This window comes from Marmota flaviventris, chromosome 3 (genome assembly GCF_047511675.1).
Source record: "Marmota flaviventris isolate mMarFla1 chromosome 3, mMarFla1.hap1, whole genome shotgun sequence".
NCBI lineage: Eukaryota > Metazoa > Chordata > Mammalia > Rodentia > Sciuridae > Marmota > Marmota flaviventris.
The window spans coordinates 111979659-112001406 of record NC_092500.1 but is presented as its reverse complement, the minus strand read 5'-3'; the positions used below and the strand labels follow the sequence as shown (position 1 = coordinate 112001406).

General features: G+C 36.8%; 1 protein-coding gene across 2 annotated transcripts in view; it reads right to left on the bottom strand.

The window, feature by feature from the left end:
- The window catches only part of Gtf2e2 (general transcription factor IIE subunit 2), a 79028-nt gene that overhangs the window by 13699 nt on the left and 43581 nt on the right, over positions 1-21748 (bottom strand). For both annotated transcript variants that reach the window (XM_027939334.2, XM_027939335.2), the window contains exons 5-6: positions 20904-21086; positions 15588-15681 (exon numbers count right to left, since the gene is read on the bottom strand). In XM_027939334.2, the coding sequence (XP_027795135.1) occupies positions 15588-15681; positions 20904-21086 (277 nt within the window). The remainder of the gene's footprint in view (positions 1-15587; positions 15682-20903; positions 21087-21748) is intronic.

The following is a 21748-nucleotide window of genomic DNA, read 5'->3' as shown; positions in this document are numbered from 1 at the left end:
TTTTTGCGGGGGCGGGGGGAGTAGTACTCAGGATTGAATTCAGGGGCATTCAACCACTGAGTCACATCCCCAGCCCTATTTTGTACTTTATTTAGAGACAGGGTCTCACTGAGTTGCTTAGGGCCTTGCTAAGTTACTGAGGCTGGCTTTTACCCCATGATCCTCGTGCCTCAGCCTCCCAAGCTGCTGGGATTACAGGTGTGCGCTACTGCAACCAGCTATCCTTAATACTTTGGTATTCCTTTTATCACTAAGTGTTGAATGACAGAACCTATGAAAACAGAGCTTGAAGACAATGAATATATCTCAATCTTTCTTTATTGTATAAAGTGTACCTTTAATTCATTCTCAACCTGGACAAGTTTGTCCCCCAGGGTAAATTTGGAAATATCTGAAGAACAATTTTTATTTTCACACTGTGAGGAAGCTATGCTAGCCATCTAAAGAAGCCAGAGATGTTGACAAATATCCAATGCATAGGACAACTCTCAACAACAATAACAAAAAATTATTTAGCCCCAAAATGTCCAATGCTGCCAAGTTGAAAATCCTGCTTACCTTCCACTATCTATCCTAGAAAGTATTAATTAATGAAAAAAAATACCAGTTTATAATATTACAGCCTATAATCTAATTGTGTGCATGGATGTATGTGTGTATTAACAAAGCACTCTGTGTAATGCTTTAATATACACTTCATTTTCTCAAAATATACAATGCACATTGTATAGTCATAGAATAGTTTACTTTTGGTTAAATCACAGAAAAGCTTCACTTTGCATTTTTCAGAGTTTTACCAGGAGTTGTATACCACTTAGAGAAAACACTGGTTATGGTTTATAAGTTGCTTATATGACACTTAAATCAATCATTTATAGATAACAAATTCATGGTGACTCTATATATGAAGGTAAATAGATGTTTTGTTTATATTCCACTTTTAGTAAAACTGTGCCTGACCATTTATAAATACTGAAAGAAAATTTAGAAACATAAATTTCCTTTTATTTCTTTATGTTACTTAAGGTATTATACTGATCTTTAAAGAAAATGTGTGTTCATAGTTTATATTATCTATGAATTTCACAAGAGCAAAAAAGGCGTTCACAAAACATTTGTCATTAAAAGGGTTCACTAAATCTGATGAATCAAACACCGTTAGTATAGGGAGAAAAAGAAAAAAAAAATCGAAGTTTTCCCTTTTGTCTTGCTTTTGCTATTCCCTCTACTTGAATACTTCCCCTAAAACTGTAACCATATGGGCACTATTCCGAGACTTACAAGACTGGCTCTATTTCATTCCTTAGGTTTTAGCTTACCTCATCTCTTTTCAGTGAGTTTGTCTCTGAACTTTCCCAATGATTTTACGGCATGGCAAATAGCTCATTTATTTCCTTCCTAGCATTTTAAACAATCTATAATATTTTTTAAGTTTTTTCTATTTTCCCCTGTAGTGTGTAAGTTCCATGAAAGCAGAAGAGTAGTTCATCTTTTTCACTACTGTGTCGCCTACATTTAGCAAAATGACTGGAGCACACAGTAAGAGATGAATAAATATTTGTTGAATAAATTCATGAATAAACATTAATAGATTATAACGAAAATCCAGAAAATATCAACAAGGAAATAAAAAGTCAATAGAGAGTAAGAAAATAAACATAAATTACACAACTTCTAAATAAATAATAGGGAGAACACACCATATAACAATGATATAAAATGAGACTCAGAACCAATTCAAAAACTTAAAGATAACCACATGCCACCTACGAAGGAAATGCCTAAAACAAAGAATACCGGGAGAATAAAATGCAAAAATCTATCAGTTATGTTGGAAGCCGGGTAAGAATTAAGGGTTTGTTTGAGCCATCATAAGGCAGGATTGGTTGCTTTTCTGGGAACGTGTGTAAAATTCCCAGATCATGCTGGTGCCCTGTCTCAGCTCACAGCCCAAAGTTCAAAGGCAGTTGCCCCCTTCAAAGCTGCCAAGCCCCAACCAACTTGTTTTCCCCATTGTCATCCTATTTTCCTAAAGAAGCTCCTCGATGAATCTCTTTGATATGCTTAACTATAAATAAAGGATCCATGGGCTTTTCCCTTTGTTAGGATCAGACCCATCAAGTCTCCTCTACCCATCATCACAATGCCTCTGCTTTGAATAATTTCTCATCTTTTGTGCTTCTTTTTTGGTACCAGGGGATTGAACTCAGGCGCACTCAACCACTGAGCCACATCCCCAGCCCTATTTTTATTTAGAGACCGGGTCTCACTGAGTTGTGCCTCGTTTTTGCTGAGGCTGGGTTTGAATTTGTGATACTCCTGTCTCAGCCTCCAGAACCGCTGGGATTACAGACTTGTGCCACTGCGCCAGGCCTGTATTTCTTGCTTTTTTATTTTTTTATTTTTTTAGTTGTAGATGGACACAATATCTTTATTTTACTTGCATATTTTTATGTGGTGCCGGGGATCAAACTCAGTGCCTCATGCATGCTAGGCAAGTGCTCTGCCCACTGAGCCACAACCCTGGCCCCTTATTTCTTAATACTGCTTTTCTAGAGTTTATTTCCAGCCAGTCCACACTTCCAACGGTCACCTACTCCCTCCCTATGTAGGCCATGGCCAGGAAGTCACATAAAACAAAAGACAAAGGTTATGACAGTAATGACTGATAAAGTAAAATTAAATATAATTCAAGTAAAATTAAATATAAAATAGAGGTACACTTTATAATGATTATGGATACAATCCTTAAATAAACTATAATGGCCAAGAACATACACAGACTAAAAACTCTTCATTAAAAAAAATAAATAAAAAATAGGGCTGGAGTCATGGCTCAGTAGTAGAGCATTTGCCAGGCATGTGTGAGGCCCTGGGTTCCATCCTCAGCACCACATATAAATAAATACAAATCTACTGACAACTAAAAAATATTTTAAAATAAATAATGGGGGTTGGGGGTTGTTCGATCCCCAGTACCACATTAAAAATAAATAAAATAAAGGTATTGTGTCCATCTACAACTAAAAAAAAATTTTTTAAACTAAATACACAAAATAAAACACCAACTATAGGAAATACTGAAAAGACTTTAATGCCCGCTCAGACAGAATTTACATAGTCAAAAATTAGTAATGTAGAGTGATAGATTATATTTCTGTTAAAATTAGAACATAGTATACAATAAAAGTAAAACAATCCAATAAGTTACTTAACAAAGAAATAAAGAAGAATATCCAAGTACACCAAAAGCTAGCAATAAAAAGGCAACATAACAAAAAATAAAACAAGTTCTAGAACCATACTCTACAAAATTTAATGCTAACAAATTTGAAGTTTCTAAATGAATTAGTTTGTAAGAAAACACAGTTTCTAAACTGACTCACAAGATAGAAAACTTAAAAGACACAGCCAAATATGACATTAATAATGTTGTTTAAAAAACACAAACCAGGAATGGGGTTGTGGCTCAGCAGTAGAGCACTTACCCAGCAAGTGTGAGGCCCTGGGTTGGATCCTTAGCACCATATAAAAATAAATAAATACAGGTATTGTGTCCAACCACAACTAAAAAATAAATATTAAAAAAAAAAAAAAAACCACAAACCAGCCAGGGACCATTGTGAATACCTGTAATACCAGCTAGGAGGCTCAGTCAGGAGGATCAGAAGTTCAAAGCCAGCCTCAGCAACTTAGCAAGACTCTGTCTCAAAAAATAAAAAGGGCTGAGGATGTGACTCGTGGGTAAGTGCCCCGGGTTCAATTCCTGTCACAAAAAAAAAAAAAAAACAGACACAGACACATTTATGGGCATATGTTTTCAAATCTTCTCCTCAAATCTAATATTCTCACAAGAAAGGAGCAGAAAAGGAAAAGAAAGAAGGAAGAAGTGTTCTTTTTTATTAATCCAGCATAATAACCATACAAAAAAAAATCCTAAAAATGTTAGTATAAAAATTCCAAAGTACATAAGCCAAGGGAAGGGTATTCTAGGAGTATTAAGGATGGTCTAGTACTAAGAAATCTGGGGAAATATTTCACCATTTATTAAATAAGTCAGCAACTTTAAAGACTTTGAGGGGGCAGATATCAGGGATTGAACTCAGGGGTGCTTAACCACTGAGCCACATCCCCAGCCCTTTTTAATTTTTTATTTTGAGACAGGTTCCCACTAAATTGCTTAGGGCCTTGCTAAATTGCTGAGGCTGGCTTTGAACTTGTGATCCTCCTGGCTCAGCCTCTAGAGCCACTGGTATTAGAGGAGTACACCACTGTGCCCAGCTAAGTAAAGATCTATCTTTATTTTATTTATTCTAATTTGTTATATTTGACAGCAGAATGCAAATCAATTCATATTATACAAATTGGTTATACACAAAGTAGAGTCACACCATTCATGTTTCCATACATGTACTTAGGGTAATGATGTCCATCTCATTCCATTGTCCCCTGCCTTCCCCTCCCTCCCATTTGCCCTATCTAAAATTCACCTATTCCTCCCATGCTCCACCTCTATCCCCATTTTGAATCAGTATCCTTATATCAGAGAAGATATTTGGCCTTTGGTTTTTTGGGATTGGCTTACTTCACTTAGCATTGTATTCTCCCAATTCCATCCATTTACTTGCAAATGCCATGATTTTATTCTTTTTTTTAATGTCTATTTTTTAGTTATTTTTTAGGTGAACACAATATCTTTATTTGTATGTGGTGCTGAGGATTGAACCCAGTGCCTCATGCATGCTAGGTAAGCACTTTACCACTTAAGCCACAATCCCAGCCTGATTTTATTCTTTTTTAATGCTGAATAATATTTCATTGGGTTAAGGGTATCTAGGGTGGATCCACAATTTAGCTATTGTGAATTGTGCTACTATAAACACTGAGGTGGCTAAGTCCTTTGGGTATAAACTGAGAAGTGGGATAGCTGGGTCAAACGGTGGCTCTATTCCCAGTTTTCCAAGGAATCTCCATATTGCTTTCCAGATTGGTTGCACCAATTTGCAGTACCACCAGCAACATAAGAGTGTGCCCTTTTCCCCACATCCTCGTCAGTACTTATTGTTGTTTGTATTCTTAATAGTTGCCATTTTGACTGGAGTGAGATGAAATCTTAGAGTAGTTTTGATTTGGATTTCTCTAATTGCTAGAGATATTGAACATTTTTTCATATATTTGTTGATTGATTGTGTATCATCTTCTGAGAAGTGTCTTAAAAGAGGCAAATATATTTTATCAATTTAGTTCTTCAATTTCTTCCTGATTAATACAGTTACTTCATTAAAATAAAAAATAACACACATATCAATGTGTAAGATGTATAAGGATATTTGCTGCAACATTGTTAAATATTTTAAAATCTCAACAGGTACACAAGGTGGAATACTAAATAGCCATGCATCATTTCAGACTATCTACAATACAGAGAAAATAGAACAAACATCAAAATACAAAACTTGTTCCTGGATATGTGAAATTTTACTAATAAGCACATGTGATTACTTTTAAAATCTAGGGGGAAAAGTGAAGATTCTCATTTTATCCCTATCAGACAAACAATGAGGAAATGTGCAGATTTGGGGCTAATAAATGAAAATAAATATTAAGAAATAGAAGTAAAAGAAAAAAATCTAAGCAACATTAAACAAAGTATGCACACAAAGGACAGAAAATGGTCATAGCTTAGTTTAAGGATTACAAGAACAGCTGGGCCTATTACTGCTAAACACAATGTACATCCCTAAAACACTCCACTGAAATACTACCAAGAATTTCTAGAGTTTCAGTCTATTCTCTTCAAGAGCTATACAGTCTCTTTCCAATTGACAATTCACCTTAACTCAAACATCCACCTATAGAAAAGATAAACTATCCTATGCTGCCATCTGCTGAGCAGACTTAATACTAAAAATTTCCACTGAGAATGTTTAAGTATCTTGGCTACTGAAGGTATCAAAGTAAATGATGGAGACAATAAAACTAGAGGTATATTTACAGAAGGAGAAGAAAGAGACATTGGACCAGAGTGATGATAAGAATGTCATTACAAAATGTCTGAGGTTTTAAAAATCAAGAAACAACAGCATCTGCGAATTATTTAGCAATATGGAGAAAGTCACCAAAAGAATGCAAAACAAAAATATTTAAGTAGTTGACACAAAAGGGACTGGAACTAAAAACAAGCACATCTGCTTTCTAGTGTAAGATCTTACTATTTGAACCTGTGATAAGTTATTTTTTAAGTATGGCACATTTTTTTCAAAATGTAACTATCCCTAAGAATATGAGTTCTTTCTTGGAAGGATTTTTTTTTAACTTAGAAGAATCTTAAATGTTTTTAAGACAAGAAATGCATCTAACAATTATAAAACTTAACAATAAGGCAAAATTTCAAGGAAAGAAGATTAAAAGAATACAAAATTGCTAAGTAGTACACAAAACTTGGCTTATTAAGCATCTCCTGCTACAATGTACAGAAATAGTTACTACTTGTTTATAGAAAAAGTTTACCTTATTATTAGAAACGGCAACAAATTGGGGCTGGGGTTGTGGCTCAGTGGTAGAATGCTTGCCTAGCATGTGTGAGGCACTGGGTTCAATTCTCAGCAACCCATAAAATAAATAAAGTTCCACTAACAACTAACAAAAGAAAAAAAGAAACAGCAACAAATTGCTATTCTGCAGCAGAGTGTTCTGCAAGTTTCTATTTAACTAACATTTATTGAGAACTAACTTTATGAATTACTCAATCAGGATTTTCACAAAAACACACATTTTATTTCCTAAAATAAATCATAGTCATCTAAGTAAAGCCTTACCTACTAGGCACCACAACCCTGAATATCTCTAGCCAGATAAGAGAAAAGAAAAACCAAGGCTGAGGGTATAACTTGGTTATTGAGCACTTCCATCACATGCATGACGCCCTAGATTCAATCATCAGCAAAGAAAGAGAAAAACTTATTATTGCAGAAATTACAAAATTATAATCAAAACATTTATTAACTACTAAAGAGACAAGTAATCCACCATGGTGGCATATAACTGTAATACCAGCCACTCAGGAGGCTGAGGCAAATTCAAGGCTAACCTGGGCAACAGTGAGATCCTAAGCAACTCAGTCAGACGTTATTTCAAAATTAAAAAGGGCTGGGAATAGAGTTCAGTGCCAAAGCACACCTGAGTTCAATCCCCAAAACTGCAAAAAATAAACAAGTAAATAAATAATAGACAACATTTGTTATACAAAATTGCTCATTCAGAAGAATCTCAATTTTGTCATAAAGCAGCAATAATATTACAATATGCAAGCCACAGCAATAGTCTCATTATTTGTAGTCTAATATTACTATTCTTCTCTATGTTATTTCTTTCTTTCTTTTTTAAGAATTTAACCTTGGGGCTGAGGTTGTGGCTCAGTGGTAGAGCATTTGCCTCACACATGTGCAGCCTTGGGTTCGATCCTCAGCACCACATAAAAATAAATAAATAAAATGAAGGTATTGTGTCCAACTACAATTAAAAAATACATATAAAAAAAAAAAAAGAATTTAGGAGGATCCAACATGGCGGCGAGAGGGGAGGCAGCGCTTTCAGTACCTCCTCAACAACGGGGTCAGAGAGACGCATGGATACGCTTAGATTCGACCTGCTGAGAAACTCCTAGCAAAATTCCACTAAAGAGAGACCGGCCGGGAATCGGTAGGATTTTTGGAGGTGACAGTCTGCGCTAGATGAGTGAATCTCCGCCACGCAGCGCAGAGGTCCAGACCCGCCAGCCGCTGCCCGCGCGACTCAGCGACTGTCGGCTGCCTGCACGTGCCCCCCGTGTCAGGGCGGATAGCCTCCGAGGCGCAGCGCAGCGCAGCGCAGCAGGAGCGGTGCAGGGACTCTAGGAAGAGGTCTCTCGCCAAGCCTTTATGAAATAGCGAACCGGGAGCTGAAACCAACCAGAGACAGACCAGTCCCACCCCTCCCTTCGGACACTCCGGCAAGGAGCCTGGGGCCCGCCATAGCAGAGTGGTGACATCACCAGAGTTCCGCAGACAGAATTCCTTCCCAGCGGAATCCACATTAGCAGGTGTGTGACTCCCACCCCCTCCAGATACAAGCAGCCAGGAAACCTCCGGAATCTCTCCGGGGGCGTGTCTGTAGGGAAGCAGAGGGGATTCCAGATCCCCACCTCCCCTTAACACCAGCGGCGACACCCAAGATCTTAGCCGCCAGTTTCTGGGGGCGTGCCCACCAAAGGGGTCAGGAAAAATTAAACTGTTGGTTCCCAGATCACCCCACCACAGCACTGGGGCTTAGATGAATGACAGAGAGGGTGTTCATCGTTCGGGATATAGGACACGCGGTGGGGCTGCAAGTGTAATCAGATCCTTGGGGAACCGCCTCCGGTGAACAGGACCTGGCTGGCTGGCTAGGAGGAGGAACAGGGGGAGGGGCCGGATAAGTGAAAGGGCTCTGGACTAACAGGATTGAGAGACTCCCAGGAGCCACCGTACAGGGATTTCTGTCAGCACATAGAGGGCAGAAGCTCGGCTCAGAGGGCACAGCTCCGCCTATTGGAAGAGAAGAAAATGGGATTCAGCCATAGAACAGGGGATGCCAGCATGGCAGAGATCTGATGTCATCGGAGAGCGGCCGAGGAGAGAACTTCATCGGTGCCAGCGGCGACGGAAACAGTTGGTCCCCTGGTAGGGAGGGTGAGTCACAGATACCCGAGTCTCTCTCGCTTTGTCGTCGAGCCAGAGGGGAGGAGCGGGGCCGCCGCTCGCGCCCGCAAGGTAGGCAGACCTGCGACCAACCTGCAGATCAGGCCCAGCGGTCTGCAGGCGTGGTAGGAGGGGCAGGGCAGAGCCGCCGCCTGCGCCAGCAAGGTAAGCAGACCTGCGACAGACCGGCGGATCAGGTGCAGCGGCCTGCCAGCGTGGTACACACTTCACCCCAACTGGAGTAGGGGCAGAGCAGAGCCTTCGCCCGCGCCCAGATCAGGCCCAGTGGCCCGCCTGTGTGGTGGTCAAGTGACCCCAATTGGAGTGGGGGCGGAGCGGAACTGAAACCCGTGCCCGCAAGGTGGGCAGACCGGCGACCAACCTGCAGATCAGGCCTAGCGGTCCCCGGGCGTGGTAGGAGGGGCAGGGCAGAGCCTTCGCCCCCAACTGCAAGGTAGGCAGACCTGTGACACAACGGCGGATCAGGCCCAGGGGTCCGCGGGCGTGGTAGACACCTCACACCAATTGGAGGAGGGGCAGAGCAGAGCCCCCGCCCGCACCTGCAAGGGAGACTTTGCAACTATACAAGAGCAATATAAATATATAGGGGGGGAAAAATTTCAAAAACACAACAGTTTCACCAAGAAGAAAGAAACGCAAGCAGTATGAAAAGACAAGGAAAGAAAGGACTACAAGCAATGCAGGTCAACGCAACTTTAGAAGAGGTAACAGCTGCAGCAGATGGAATATCAGATAAAGAATTCAGGATATATATGCTTCAGATGATCTGGAGTATCAAGGAAGACATTAGACAGCAAAATCAGACAATGAAAGATCACTTCGACAAGGAATTACACAAACAAATCCAGGAAGCAAAGGATCAACTATACAGGGAGATAGAGGTTATAAAAAACAAACAAACAGAAATCCTAGAAATGCAGGAAGCAATAAACCAACTTAAAAACTCAATTGAGAATACTACCAGCAGAGTAGAACACTTAGAAGATAGAACATCAGACATTGAAGACAAAGTATTTCAACTTGAAAAGAACATAGACAGCTCAGCAAGACTGTTAAGAAACCATGAACAGAACATCCAAGAAATATGGGATAACATTAAGAGACCAAACTTAAGAGTCATTGGGATACAGGAAGGTATAGAACACCATACCAAAGGAATGAGCAATTTATTCAATGAAATAATACGAGAAAACTTCCCAGACTTGAAGAATGAGACAGAATCCCAAATTCTAGAAGCCTACAGGACGCCAAATGTGCAAAATTATAAGAGATCCACACCTAGACACATTATAATGAAGATGCCCAACATACAGAATAAGGAGAGAATTTTAAAAGCTACAAGAGAAAGGAAGCAGATTACATTTAGGGGCAAGCCAATCAGGATAACAGCTGATCTTTCAACACAGACTCTGAAAGTTAGAAGATCCTGGAATAACATATTTCAAACACTGAAAGAAAATGGGTTCCAACCAAGAATTGTGTATCCAGCGAAATTAAGCTTCAGGATGGAAGATGAAATTAAAACCTTCCACGACAAACAAAAGTTAAAAGAATATGCAGCTAGAAAACCATCTCTTCAAAACATCCTCGGCAAAACATTACAGGAAGAGGAAATGGAAAATAACAATGAAAACCAACAGTGGGACGTAGGACAGTAAGGGGGGGGGGATAATCAAAGAGGAAAACAAACCATGTTTAGTAACATAAATAAACAAATATGGCTGGAACAACAACCCATATCTCAATAATAACCCTAAATGTTAATGGCTTAAACTCACCAATTAAGAGACACAGGCTAGTAGAATGGATCTCAAAACAAGACCCAACAATATGCTGCCTACAGGAGACGCATTTGATAGGAAAAGACATACATAGGCTGAAGGTGAAAGGTTGGGAAAAATCATATCACTCATATGGACTTCGGAAACAAGCAGGAGTGTCCATACTCATATCAAATAAAATAGATTTCAAGCCAAAGTTAATCAAAAGGGATAAAGAGGGACACTACATACTGCTTAAGGGAACCATACACCAACAAGACATAACAATCATAAATATATATGCCCCAAACAATGGGGCAGCTATGTTCATCAAACAAACTCTTCTCAAGTTCAAGAGTCTAATAGACCACCATACAATAATCATGGGAGACTTCAACACACCTCTCTCGCCACTGGACAGATCTTCCAAACAAAAGTTGAATAAGGAAACTATAGAACTCAATAACACAATTAATAACCTAGACTTAATTGACATATATAGAATATACCACCCAACATCAAGCAGTTACACTTTTTTCTCAGCAGCACATGGATCCTTCTCAAAAATAGATCATATATTATGTCACAGGGCAACTCTTAGACAATATAAAGGAGTAGAGATAATACCATGCATCCTATCTGATCATAATGGAATGAAACTGAAAATCAACGATAAAAGAAGGAAGGAAAAATCATACATCACTTGGAGAATGAACAATAGGTTACTGAATGATCAATGGGTTATAGAAGACATCAAGGAGGAAATTAAAAAATTCTTAGAGATAAATGAAAACACAGACACAACATATCGGAATCTATGGGACACATTGAAAGCAGTTCTAAGAGGAAAATTCATTGCCTGGAGTTCATTCCTTAAAAAAAGAAAAAACCAACAAATAAATGATCTCATACTTCATCTCAAAATCCTAGAAAAAGAAGAGCAAAACAACAGCAAAAGAAGTAGAAGGCAAGAAATAATTAAAATCAGAGCTGAAATTAATGAAATTGAAACAAAAGAAACAATTGAAAAAATTGACAAAACTAAAAGTTGGTTCTTTGAAAAAATAAACAAAATCGACAGACCCTTAGCCATGCTAGCGAAGAGAAGAAGAGAGAGAACTCAAATTACTAGCATACGGGATGAAAAAGGCAATATCACAACAGACACTTCAGAAATACAGAAGATAATCAAAAATTATTTTGAATCCTTATACTCCAATAAATTAGAAGATAGTGAAGGCATAGATAAATTTCTTAAGTCATATGATCTGCCCAGATTGAGTCAGGAGGATATAGACAACCTAAACAGACCAATATCAATCGAGGAAATAGAAGAAACCATCAAAAGACTACCAACTAAGAAAAGCCCAGGACCGGATGGGTATACAGCAGAATTTTACAAAACCTTTAAAGAGGAACTAATACCAATACTTTTCAAGCTACTTCAGGAAATAGAAAAAGAGGGAGAACTTCCAAATTCATTCTACGAGGCCAACATCACCCTGATACCTAAACCAGACAAAGACACTTCAAAGAAAGAAAACTTCAGACCAATATCTCTAATGAACCTAGATGCAAAAATCCTCAATAAAATTCTGGCGAATCGGATACATAAACATATCAAAAAAATTGTGCACCATGATCAAGTAGGATTCATCCCTGGGATGCAAGGCTGGTTCAATATACGGAAATCAATAAATGTAATTCACCACATCAATAGACTTAAAAATAAGAACCATATGATCATCTCGATAGATGCGGAAAAAGCATTCGACAAAGTACAGCATCCCTTTATGTTCAAAACTCTAGAAAAACTAGGGATAACAGGAACATACCTCAATATTGTAAAAGCAATCTATGCTAAGCCTCAGGCTAGCATCATTCTGAATGGAGAAAAATTGAAGGCATTCCCTCTAAAATCTGGAACAAGACAGGGATGCCCTCTTTCACCACTTCTGTTCAACATAGTTCTCGAAACGCTGGCCAGAGCAATTAGACAGACGAAAGAAATTAAAGGCATAAAAATAGGAAAAGAAGAACTTAAATTATCACTATTTGCAGATGATATGATTCTATACCTAACAGACCCAAAAGGCTCTACAAAGAAACTATTAGAGCTAATAAATGAACTCAGCAAAGTGGCAGGATATAAAATCAACACGCATAAATCAAAGGCATTCCTGTATATCAGCGACAAATCCTCTGAAATGGAAATGAGGACAACCACTCCATTCACAATATCTTCAAAAAAAATAAAATACTTGGGAATCAACCTAACAAAAGAGGTGAAAGACTTATACAATGAAAACTACAGAACCCTAAAGAGAGAAATAGAAGAAGATCTTAGAAGATGGAAAAATATACCCTGTTCATGGATAGGCAGAACTAACATCATCAAAATGGCAATATTACCAAAAGTTCTCTATAGGTTTAATGCAATGCCAATCAAAATCCCAATGACATTTCTTGTAGAAATAGAGAAAGCAATCATGAAATTCATATGGAAAAATAAAAGACCCAGAATAGCAAAAACAATGCTAAGCAGGAAGTGTGAATCAGGCGGTATAGCGATACCAGACTTCAAACTATACTACAGAGCAATAGTAACAAAAACAGCATGGTACTGGTACCAAAACAGGCAGGTGGACCAATGGTACAGAATAGAGGACACAGAAACCAATCCACAAAACTACAACTATCTTATATTTGATAAAGGGGCTAAAAGCATGGAGGAAGGATAGCATCTTCAACAAATGGTGCTGGGAAAACTGGAAATCCATATGCAACAAAATGAAACTGAATCCCTTTCTCTCGCCATGCACAAAAGTGAATTCAAAATGGATCAAGGAGCTTGATATCAAATCAGAGACACGCCGTCTGATAGAAGAAAAAGTTGGCTATGATCTACATACTGTGGGGTCGGGCTCCAAATTCCTCAATAGGACACCCATAGGACAAAAGTTAATAACTAGAATCAACCAATGGGACTTACTCAAACTAAAAAGTTTTTTCTCAGCAAAAGAAACAATAAGAGAGGTAAATAGAGAGCCTACATCCTGGGAACAAATCTTTACTCCTCACACTTCAGATAGAGCCCTAATATCCAGAGTATACAAAGAACTCCAAAAATTAGACAATAAGAGAACAAACAACCCAATCAACAAATGGGCCAAGGACCTGAACAGACACTTCTCAGAGGAGGACATACAATCAATCAACAAGTACATTAAAAAATGCTCACCATCTCTAGCAGTCAGAGAAATGCAAATCAAAACCACTCTAAGATACCATCTCACTCCAGTAAGATTGGCAGCCATTATGAAGTCAAACAACAACAAGTGCTGGCGAGGATGTGGGGAAAAGGGTACACTTGTACATTGCTGGTGGGACTGCAAATTGGTGCAGCCAATTTGGAAAGCTGGGAATGGAGCCACCATTTGACCCAGCTATTCCCCTTCTGGGTCTATTCCCTAAAGACCTAAAAAGAGCATACTACAGGGACACTGCTACATCGATGTTCATAGCAGCACAATTCACAATAGCAAGACTGTGGAACCAACCCAGATGCCCTTCAATAGACGAATGGATTAAAAAAATGTGGCATTTATACACAATGGAGTATTACTCTGCATTAAAAAATGACAAAATCATAGAATTTGCAGGGAAATGGATGGCACTAGAGCAGATTATGCTAAGTGAAGCTAGCCAATCCCTAAAAAACAAATGCCAAATGTCTTCTTTGATACAAGGAGAGTAACTAAGAACAGAATAGGGACGAAGAGCATGAGAAGAAGATTAACATTAAACAGAGATGAGAGGTGGGAGGGAAAGGGAGAGAAAAGGGAAATTGCATGGAAATGGAAGGAGACCCTCAGGGTTATACAAAAGAACATACAAGAGGAAATGAGGGGAAAGGGAAAAATAATATAAGGGGGAGAAATGAAGGTCAGTAGAGGGGGTAGAGAGAGAAGAGGGGAGGGGAGGGGAGGGGAGGGGGGATAGTAGAGGATAGGAAATGTAGCAGAACACGACAGTCACTAGTATGGCAATATGTAAATCAATGGATGTGTAATTGATGTGATTCTGCAATCTGTATATGGGCTAAAAATGGGAGTTCATAACCCACTTGAAGCAAAGTGTGAAAGATGATATATCAAGAACTATGTAATGTTTTGAACAACCAACAATAAAAAAAAAAAGAAAAAAAAATTTAGATAAATTATTAAAAAAAAAAAAAAAAGAATTTAACCTTTATTTATGTGTTGTTATTTATTTGTTTTTATGTGGTGCTGAGGATCGAACCTAGGGTCTCACCTGTCCTAAGCAAGCGTTCTACCTCACAACCCCAGCCCTCTCTATGTTATTTCTATATTGTTAGAATACTTTACTGAAGGTTCATATTACTTTTAAATTTTATAATTACATTCAGATTCATTTCTTGTCATTTTACAACAATTCAAAAGCAATACAAATTACAGTATATTACCCCCATATTTGTTTAAATGGGAATTTCTGCTTGAATCTGTGAAGAAAATTTATTTTCACTAAACATCTTCAGTTATCTTTTACACAACCAATACTGCCTCCAAATATTTGAAACAAAAATCCAAAACAACATAGCTTAGTACCCAACTGTACATCTTCCAGAAAGAAAAGAAAAAATTATCTTCTTCCTCATCCAATGTGATAACTGAAAATTCATAAGTTAAGAAAATACCAGTCACCAACGTAAGTTTGTTCTTTTATGCATCCTGCATCAAGCTTTCTTATTGAGATATGAAGTGACATTTGTAAAACTACAGACATAGAAAAATAAATACCTATTTGGTACAGTTGAGCAATAAACAAGAAACCATGAACTGTTATATTGTGATTGCAAGTACAATTAACCTAAAATCTTTTAAATAACATTTTGAATTGCATTCTAAGAAACAACATATTAAACATAATGTCCTTTAGCTATATTCTAAGATAATGCTAAGAAATCAGTAACATTTAAATTATAACTGTATTATGAATATTATAAATTTTATCACACTAAAATTGCCATGTACTTACAAACTAAAGAAAGTAAAAAGAAAAGGCTCACCTTCATCTACAGAAAATTGACAGCTCTTATCATTGAAAAAAAGTATTTTCTTCTTATCAGGACGATTTACAAACAGTATCTGGTCCCCTAAAGCCTTAAAGATAAAGAAAGATTTTTCAGTAAATTCTACATTACCTTGCACAAAAAAAAAAAAAATTGTGTACAAAAAAGAATTCTGGACCCAGTTTCAAACCCTCTTTGAGTCTCTTTCTTGAACAGTTTTATTTTTAAGGATTGATATTTTAAAACCTTTTGTGAGTCCAAAGAACAAAAAGAAAAAAAAATGTTAATGGAATAAAACTTAATTACCATTTGGACCCACTGGACCCTTTTATTAATACAAGATACACTATGGGGTCTTTGTGTTCTTACTTTTCCTCTACCTTGAAATATTTTGCTGCTTACTCATTATTACCAATCAATTATTTCTACTTATGTTTTTAAAAAGCATTTTAAAATATGAAAATGGAAGGGTGATTAACTCATCTAGAAGTATGAGGCAAAGCAGAATAATCATTCTTATGGCATTGCCCACATTCTACAATTATTTTAAGAAGCTTACTATAAGCCAGGTGTGGTGGCGCACACCTGTATTCCAGCTACCTGGGAGGCTAAGGTAGAGAACCATTTGAGCCCAAGAATTCAAGGCCAACCTAGGTGATATAGGAAGACCGGGTCTCAAAAAATGGAAAAAAAAGTAAAAAAGAAAGAAAGAAGAAATCTCTGAAAGATTGAAATACTGGAAGAGGCTCTGCTGTCCTTTAGCTTTCATTGACCAAATTTAACAACTCAGAACTCTGTATCTCCTACAAGAGGAAAAACAAGAAAACTGACAGAGGATATTTTACTATTATTAGATGAATCAGAATATGAATTCAAAAAGCCAGTTAGCAGCATTCTAGACTGCTATCTAATGAAATTCATCACAGAAATAAAGTCTTTAGATGATAACACCACACATAAATCATCTCAATCTTTAGAATCAATGAATGGCCAGACATGGTAGTGCATGACTACCAGTGGCTCAGGAGGATAAGGCTAGAGGATAACAAGGGCCTCAGCAACTTAGCAAGACCCTGTCTCAGAATAAAAAATTTAAAAAAGGCTGGGGATGTGGCTCAGTGATTAAGCACATCTAGGTTCAATTCCTGGTACCAAAAAAACAAAACAAAAGTAAATGAGTAAATGAGATACTTCTAAGGAAAAAACAAAGTATTCTCATCCAGTTATTCAACAGAATAAACGTCAGCATACAATATATTTTATGATAAGAATCTTTACCGTCTCACTCTGATAAAAGGATGTATTATAATATTCTTTCTTCTTTTTGATGTGCATTTGCCAAAATTTAACAGATGTTTGTTATGTTAGAGTCTCTCCGCCCCCCCCCCCCTTTTTCTTTTTGGTAGTGCTGGGATTGAACTCAGGACTTCATATATGCTAAGGACATGCTATACCAACATGCTAAATTCTTATTAAAATGTATGATGAAACTGTACTTTTTAAAAATATTCATAAAATGACTTTAAATATTTAAAAATGATAGAATTAAGTCCATGGGACCCAAGTGGTAAATGGTTATGACTGTACTGAAGATACTGCTGAAAGAAACTGAGGAAGTTACAATTAAATCAACAGACTTCCATGTTCATGGACTGGTAAACTTAATATTGTTGGGATGTCAATACGACCCAGAGTGATCTACAGACCCAATGTATTCCCCATCAAAATCCCACTAACACTTTTTGCAGACATAGAAAAATCCACCCAAAAATTTATATGAAATATCAAGGAACCCCAAATAGCCAAACCAACCTTGAAAAAGAACCAAACTAAAGATCTCACTTTTCCTGATTTCAAAAGATATCACAAAGGCTGGGGTTGTAGCTCAGTGGTAGAGCACCTGCTTATCACGTGTGAGGCACCACATAAAAATAAATAAAGTTATTATGTCTAACTATAAATAAAATTTTTAAAAACCCACAAACCTACAGTAAATAAACATTGTAGCTCTGGCATAAAAACAGACATATATACACTAATGAAACAGAATAAAGAGCCTAGAAATAAACCTTTGTATACACGGTTAAATGATCTTCAACAAGAGTGCCAATACCACTCAATGGGAAGAGGAGAGCGGCTTCAACAAATGGTGCTAGGGAAACTGAATATCCACATGTAAAAGAATAAAGTTGAATCCTTATCTTACCTCCCTAAACAAAAAATAAACTCTCAATGGATTAAAGACCTAAACTTAAGACCCAAATTATAAAATTCATAGAATAAGATAGGGGAAAGTTTCATGGCATTAGATTTAGATTTAGACACCAAAGGCATGTGCAATAAAGTAAAAAATATATATAAATGGGACTACATCAAATTAAAAAAAAAATGCACCAAAGAACACAATCAACAGAATGAAAAGGCAACCTACACAATAAGAGAAAATATTTGAAAATCATGTGTCTGTGAAGAGATTAATATCAAGAATATATGAAGAACTCCCTCAACTAATCAACAATAAAACAACCCAATTCAAAAATCAGACAAAGGATTTGAACAGACATTTCTCCAAAGATGAAACCATCAATAAGTACATGAAGATGCTCAAACTCACTAATCATTAGAGAATGCAAATCAAAACCACAATGACCTCCAGGCATGGTGGTGTATGCCTGTAATCCCAGCAGGTTGGAAGGCTGAGGCAGAAGGATCAGGAGTTCAAAGGCAGCCTCAGCAACTTAGTGGGGCCCTAAGCAACTCAGGAGAGAGCCTATCTCTAAATAAAAAATAAAAAGGGGTTGGGGATGTGGTTCAGTGGTTAAGTGTCTCTGATACCAATCTCTGGTATCAAAAAAAATAAATAAATAAAAATAAAAATCTATAATGACCTCACACTCATCAGGATGATTATCAGAAATAAAAAGAAAATAATAGTTTTAACAAGGATGTGGAAAAACTGGAACCCCTGTACACTGTTGGAGGACTACAAAATGGTACAATCACTATGGAAAACAGTATGGCAATTTCTCAAAAAATTAAAAATAGAACTAACCATATGATCCTGCAATTCTATCTCTAGGAATATATATATTTAAAAAATTGAAGGAGTTTCAAAAGAAACATTTGTACACGTTAATAGCAGCACCATTTGTAATGGTTAAGATGGAATTAATTCAAATGTGCATCAATGGATGAACAGATAAACAAAAATGTGGTATATACATACAATGGAATATTAATTGGCTTTATAAAGGAAGGAAATCCTGACATGCTACTACAACATAGATGAACTTTGAGGGTATCACATCAAATCAAATACTCTAGTCACAAAAAGACTGGATGATTTCACTTATATGAGTAGTCAAAAATAGAATGGTGACTTGCTGGAGACTGTGAGAAGAGGGAAAAGTAGTTGTGTAAGAGGTACAGGGTTCAGTTTTGTAAAATGTAAAAATTATAGAGATCTTTTGCACTACAATGCAAATATACTCAACACTACTGTACACTTAAAAATGGTTAAGATGCTAAATTTTATAAGTTTTTTACCATAATTAAACTTAATTTAATTTTAAAAAAGAACAATATAGATCATTCAATACATCATCTTTAAAATTAATATATCACATCACAAATACAAACTAGCTGAATAGGACTATGCTGGCAGTTAGAAAACCCCCAAATAACAAGTACTGAGGGATGAGTAATCTGAATAATCACTAGTTTTCTTCCTTCTTTTGTTTTATTGCTTTTCCACAAACCTTTGTGTTCTTTGCTAGCACTATATCATACATTTCTTCAAAGCATTGTATGATCAACAATGAGAGTAATTATCTTCCATCTCTAAAAGGAACTGAAGAGAAACAATGCAAAAGGATTTAGCTTAGGTATGCCAAAAAACTCCTTGATAGAACACACCTTTATATTTGTGTGTGTTTGTGTGTGTACATATATATATTTGAAGGGATGCTGGGGATAGAACTCAGGACCTTGTGTATGCAAGGCAGGCACTCTACCAACTGAGTTATATATCCCTAATCCCCATAGCTTTATATTTTTAAAAACAGAATTGAAATTCTGGGTTTCAAACAATCCTGCTTTAAAATAAGAATAGACTATGTACTTTTTATGACCCTTTCAGCTGTAATCCTAAGGGAACAGAACCAGGGAAAATAGAGTATCAAAGTGATTTTATATCACAAAATTAAGGAATTACAGGATTATAGCACTGCCACTTTAGAAGTAATAAAAAGTCTAATGTATAATAACAATACTGGTCACTATCAAAATTAGAGAAAGAGTGGAGCAGGAAACATGTAGTCTTAAAAGTTTAGATTCAGTAGCCTTACTTTTCAACATGCTCTCAAAGTTCATAATTTATCAACTTTTGTGACCTGTCACTTTTAACATTTGTATAGATTAAGTTAAGATATTTTAAGTTAAAAATCTTAGGAGGTTCTTCTACTAGCAGAGGCCAAGTAGCTCCTAAAGGACCAATCCTCCAACAGAAAGCACTATAAAACCCTTAAAATATTTTAAAAATCAAACTACCAAAAGGAACTGAGGTCAACCAAAAGCAGGCAGAAAATGGAGGAAGAAAGAGCCAATCTGCAGTTAAAACTCAATAAAATCCTCAGTGTGTCTAGAGAGAAGAACCAGAAAACAGAGAATGGGGCAACCACACGGAAAGTGAAAGTAGGAAACTCTATAATAAATTTGATCAGAGGTAAAAATTCTGCCCAAATCTCTTGCTGCCTTAAAATACTCATGAATAAAAATGCTCCAAGAAGAAGAATTAAGGCTAAAAGAAAAGAATGGATTTGTCACATGCTCCTCATATATAATATACATCAGTATAACTTTTATTGACAGCAACCTCAGCATACCTAAACAGCCAGCCTATTCAACTAATGCTTTTGTGCTTTCATGCAATGTCTACTAGAATTGTTGAAGGAGCTCTTGATTACAAACACAACTTGACAGAGAACACTAATATCGTTGAGGAAAAATTTTCAGAAATATTCTGAAGAATCAAATAATCATACTACTATAGCAACAAAAGAGAGCTAAGTTACACAAAGATGGCTACCCTCTTTCCTGCTCTATGGCACAACACATATTTCAAGTCTCTGAGTGGCTATAAACACACACACACACACACACACACACACACACACATATACACACACACGTGTGCGTGGATGATAGAGGCTTTAAAAATGACTTAAATATTTTAAAGTTAAAACCAAGAAGATATTTTTAAAAAATATTTTAAAATATTTTTCTATTAAGACACAGAAAGAAAACATAGGTTACCTTGACAGCTTTCTGGGAATTGGGCAGTCCTTCTTCAATGTCTTCTAAAAGAATTCCTCCTAATCCTCGCTGGTCATGCTGATCTAAGAGCCTAAGTAGGGCCTTCTTATCTTTCAAGTTGTACTTGGGCTTGAAGGCATACTTCCCATCTACTACTTTAATTTTGGGATTGTTGACTAATGCCTGTAACAATGACATCATTTGAGCATATCAACAAAAGGAAACCTCATATGTGTACTATTTATATACATTTTTTTGAAGAGAAATAAACCATTTTATCATAAGAGTTTTGAAGAAAACTGAACCCATATTCTTGTGGAAGACAAAATAAAAATAAAACACCTATTAATATTAATAGACAAAGTGAGCTGGGTATTACCCATACCACCTCCAAAGTATATATATGCATTATAACATGACAAACATTACTCTGGGATGAACAAAGCAATAGTCAGTCCTCCTCACCTGGTTATCACTGGCATTAGCAGCTGTGGAAGGAACTAAAAAGAACCAGACTGGTACATATAAGAATTTTACCTATAATGCCAGCTTGAGAATGAAACTGAGTAAGAATGCAGGAATTACTGAATATAATTATGTTCCTACTCAGTTGTTTTATATAGCTAATAGCAGAAAGAAAGCTCTCCAAGAAAGAGCAACTTTACTTATTTTCTTCTGCAGCTGTCAGTCTGATCCTGAAAGGAGAAAGAGAAGAAATGCAGAAAGGAGAGAGAATAAAATAACAATATAATAAAAATAATCTTTTATGTTGGCAAGTCCATGAAATTTCCGTATTATGTAAACCAGCAATTTTAAATGTGGGTTACCATTATTCTATACCACTA